The sequence below is a fragment of the Myotis brandtii genome, unplaced genomic scaffold (assembly GCF_000412655.1).
Source record: "Myotis brandtii unplaced genomic scaffold, ASM41265v1 scaffold51, whole genome shotgun sequence".
NCBI lineage: Eukaryota > Metazoa > Chordata > Mammalia > Chiroptera > Vespertilionidae > Myotis > Myotis brandtii.
Genome location: NW_005369442.1, coordinates 3410202 through 3414491, shown reverse-complemented (window position 1 = coordinate 3414491; position 4290 = coordinate 3410202). Strand labels below are relative to the sequence as shown.

The following is a 4290-nucleotide window of genomic DNA, read 5'->3' as shown; positions in this document are numbered from 1 at the left end:
GGTGGGGTATCTGAAGCTGGCTCGTAACCCGAATTTTAGCTCGCAACTCAAAGCAAAAAGTCGGCCGAGAGACGGCTCGTATCTCGAAAAACTCGTTAGTCAGGACACTCGTAAGTCAAGGCCCCACTGTATTCTGCACAGTGAGAAAACCTGAAGTCATTTTTAAGGTCCACCATTTCTTACTTCTTTTCAGTTGAGTCAAATTTCTAAGCTTTCTAAAACTCCGTTTTCTGGCTAATCAAAAGAAAATAGGATTCCACCAAGTCTCCTATCTGCCTACTCCAGGACTTCTGTGAGGGTCAAATGAGATGAGGCACAAGAAAATGCTTCACAGACATTTGGTTAAAGTGTAAAATGTTTGCACCTGGCTATAAAGCAAGTCATCTTTCTGGGCTGAAGAAACTCCAAGGAGGCTAGTTGCTAGGGAAAGAAAGCTGGGCATTGCTATGTGACATCATTACCCGGCGCCCACAGCCACCGTTTCTGGGCTGGATTGGGCTGTGGACCGAATTTTGAGCCATGGGGTCTTGGGAGCGTCAGCTGTGATTTGGTGGGCTGTCACTCCAGGGTGGTGGCGGGGCCTGTGTCCCACTTCAGGGAAGCCGAGTGTTGCTTTGTGGATGCCAGGTCCACGGTGCCGTTTCCCTGTAAATGGCCTGTGCATGTCACGGCAGCCACTGCATTGAGCATCTGCCCCCTGGTGGTCAGTGCGTGTCATAGCGACCAGCCAGACGGAGGGAGGGACACTTAGCATATTAGCCTTTTAATATATATAATTTTCCTCATAAAATACAATGAAGTACAGAGTCAAGTCTCATCATGCTATCACTTAACTTACTAGAATTCAACTCTGTACTCAAAAATGAATAATAAAATTTGATCTCAATAAAGTAGCTTTTCCATGAATGAGTCTCCCGGGTAATCAAGCCTGAAATGGTAAAATTGCTGCTGGCAAAGGGAGTGGAAAGAACGAGTGAATGAGAGGTTTTCCCAGCATGGGAGTAAAATAAAATGCGTTGTTCAGATCACCAGACAGGTGGATGGTAATGGCTTCCTTAGTACTCTTAATACACAAAAACATGAAATCAGTTGAGTTTCCGATGTTATTACTGAGAAACAAATCACTGGTCAACTTTGAAGTATGCTAGATAACCAACTCATTAACTGGTTAATAAAAGGAAAGAAACAAACATTTATCTTGCCTTTACTATGTGAACTATGTCACTGACAATGATGCAGCTCTCTTACCGGGATCTACCCTCCATGGGCTGTCTGTTAAGGATCTGAATAGGCCCCCTAGCACGAGAATGAATCTTGTCATCCACCATATGCTTCAAACGCTGGTAATAAGTGGGGCCGATGAAAATTTGTGATGTGATTTTTCTACCAGTGAATCCATTGTACAAGACCTGAAACAGAGTTTGAAGCACAGACTTAAAAATATTAATAAACAAGTGCAAAAAATATATGTACATATACTGTATGATTCCATCTATATAAAAATCAAAACAGACAAAATAATCTATACTGTTAGATGTCAATAGAGTGGAGCAGGGGAGGTAGTTACTGGAGGGAGACACAAGAGGGGGCATCTATGCATAAAAGAGTTCTGGCAATTTAATTTTCAGGATGTGGTATGTTCACTTTATGAAAATTCACCAAGCTATACATTTATAATTTGTAACATATTTGCAGTATATACTTCAATAAAAGGTTTAAATTCTTTAAGAATGAAACTACATTGATACAGCCATGTAAGCATACAAAAAAATAAGGGCCTGGCCAGTGTGGCTCACTGATTGAATGTCAACCTATGAACCTGGAAGTCATGATTTTATGCCAGGGTTGCAGGCTTGATCCCCAGTAAGGGGCATGCAGGAGGCAGTCGATCAATGATGTTTCATCATTGATGTTTCTATCTCTCTCTCCTCTCCCTTCCTCTCTGAAATCAATAAAAATATGTTTTAAAAAAAGAAGAAAAAAAAAAGAATGAAACTACACACATACAAAAAAATACATAAGCGCAAACATACCTCATTTCCTCTGAGATGGTAGCCATAATCAGACAAAAGGTTAGAAATCTTCTGCACATTAACAGCATCATTAAATGGAGTGGCATCACCAATTTCACCCTTGTTAGCTGAAACCTTTATCAAAAAAAGTAATCTTTAAAAGGCTGCTTCCTTTTATTTCTCCTTAGAAATCTGTAAAAATCCTTTCTAGAAAAGAAAGGATTCTGAACTTTAAAAAATCTGTTATGGAAAGCTATAATATCATAGGTTCATTTTATTAACATAGTATTTATAACTAACTTACCTAAAAAATAAAAACTCAATTATAACTCTTCAAATAGGAAGCAATCCATGAGAACAGTTACAAAAAGAGAGACTCCCAAACACTTCCTATGGCTCAAGGAAAATACATTTTAATGCCCAAAATCCAAGTCCTCTACTTGTTAGGTTGCAGCCATTCTACTCTAACAAGATACTTAAAAACAGAAAAACCTCCACCGAAAGATGCACACACAGCTAATAATATAGCTATAAATTCAAGTTCTCGATGAACTAACCACCAATGAATTAACTCTTATCTATAGAAAAGAACCAATAAAAAGGGTAACCAACATATATATATGTGTGTGTGTACTGCTTTGATACAGTAAATTTTATAAAAATTCTGACTTAGCCATTACTACAAATTTTTGCAAAAAGAAAAAAGGCATAATTAATCATAAACAATTTGTGATTGGTTATGATTATGCCACATTAGCTTCTTCCAAAGTACCCTGAGTCAAATATAAGAGAAATCACCTATCATCATTTTGGAAAGAACATCAGTTTGGAACTCATATTGTTAAAGAAAACCTCTTACCTTCCCTTGAAGACATTCAATCAAGTGACCAATTGTCATACGAGAGGGGATGGCATGGGGATTTATGATGATATCAGGGGTGATTCCTTCGCAGGTGAAAGGCATATCCTATAAATGAATTTTTAAAAAGAATCTTAAACTTAAATCTCATAGCTATGGAACAAGATCTGATTCCTCTTATCTGAACTTTTATGTGTCCTAAATTCTGTTTAATAAAATTAAAAGTCAAGCCTTTGCCTCCTTTGGGCTCTTAAGTTAAATCATTTGATTTAATAAAATGTTCAACGAAACTCTGGGTTAGGAGTGAGGCAGATAAAAAATACCTACCTCTTGTCTATACTGAATACCACAAGTACCCTTTTGACCATGTCGACTGGCAAATTTGTCTCCAATCTGTGGAATTCTAACAGAGCGTACCTGAATTCATATAAAAATAGGTTAGTTAAGTCCATCTGGTTTACTTTCCATAAAAAGTAATATGACAAAGCTATAATATGACAAAGCTATACTCACCCTGATTTTACAAAATTTATATCCTTCCTGGTTGAGAGTTACCATAACCTGGTCCACAATGCCTGTCTCACTAGTCCTGAGAAAAGTGCTACAGTCTCTCTTGGTATAGCGTCTATTAGTGCTCTCCAGCTCATCTTCATTTTCAGGCAGGGTGACCGTTTTGCCTATAATAACATCATCTCCCGATACACGGACCCCGGGAGCTATCAGACCATCATCATCCAGCTTGTCATATATGGCATGCCTCATACCTACAAAGCAACAGATATGGCATTTCTAGAATGGTACTACCACATAGAAAAGTATTTAAAATGTCACATAATCCTCTCCACAAAGATTAAGAACCGAATACATAAATCAATTCTAAGTCTGAGAAGTTCACAGGAATCTCTAACTCACCATGACCATCCTATATAATAAAACGCTAATATGCAAAAAGACCGAACAGTGGAACAACCGATCGCTATGATGTGTGCTGACTACCAGGGGGCGTGCACAGAACATGGCAAGAGTTGGCAGCAGGAGGCAGAGCGCGGAACATGGTGGGCATGGGCCGCAGCGGGGTGGTGGAGGTGAGCAGGGTCACCAGACCAAGGCAGGGCGCCAGTCGCTGTCATTGGGGCGAGCCTCTGGTGGTTACTGAAAATTCTATGCTCCCACATGCCACGGTCCCACCTGGCACTCGCACCTGCTGGCCCCAATTGCCTCTCAGGGCTTCTCCACCCCTCCACCACCCGATTCTAAGGGGCTATCGGAGCCAGGGGCGCCTCTCGCACCCGCTGATAGCACCAGAGCCGCCGTTGGTACCCGCTGCTGGCACCCGGCGCCAGCCTCGATCACTTGGAGCTGGCAGCGGGTGAAAGCGGCAGCTCTAGCACCGAGCAGGTGCACAAGCGGCGGGCGGGG

At 40.9% G+C, this 4290-nt stretch overlaps 1 protein-coding gene across 2 annotated transcripts in view; it reads right to left on the bottom strand.

Annotated features, from left to right (window-relative positions):
• Nucleotides 1-4290, bottom strand: part of POLR2B (polymerase (RNA) II (DNA directed) polypeptide B, 140kDa) — a 51367-nt gene that overhangs the window by 5023 nt on the left and 42054 nt on the right. For both annotated transcript variants that reach the window (XM_014548472.1, XM_014548473.1), the window contains exons 19-23: nucleotides 3385-3635; nucleotides 3199-3288; nucleotides 2872-2979; nucleotides 2034-2147; nucleotides 1249-1409 (exon numbers count right to left, since the gene is read on the bottom strand). In XM_014548472.1, the coding sequence (XP_014403958.1) occupies nucleotides 1249-1409; nucleotides 2034-2147; nucleotides 2872-2979; nucleotides 3199-3288; nucleotides 3385-3635 (724 nt within the window). The remainder of the gene's footprint in view (nucleotides 1-1248; nucleotides 1410-2033; nucleotides 2148-2871; nucleotides 2980-3198; nucleotides 3289-3384; nucleotides 3636-4290) is intronic.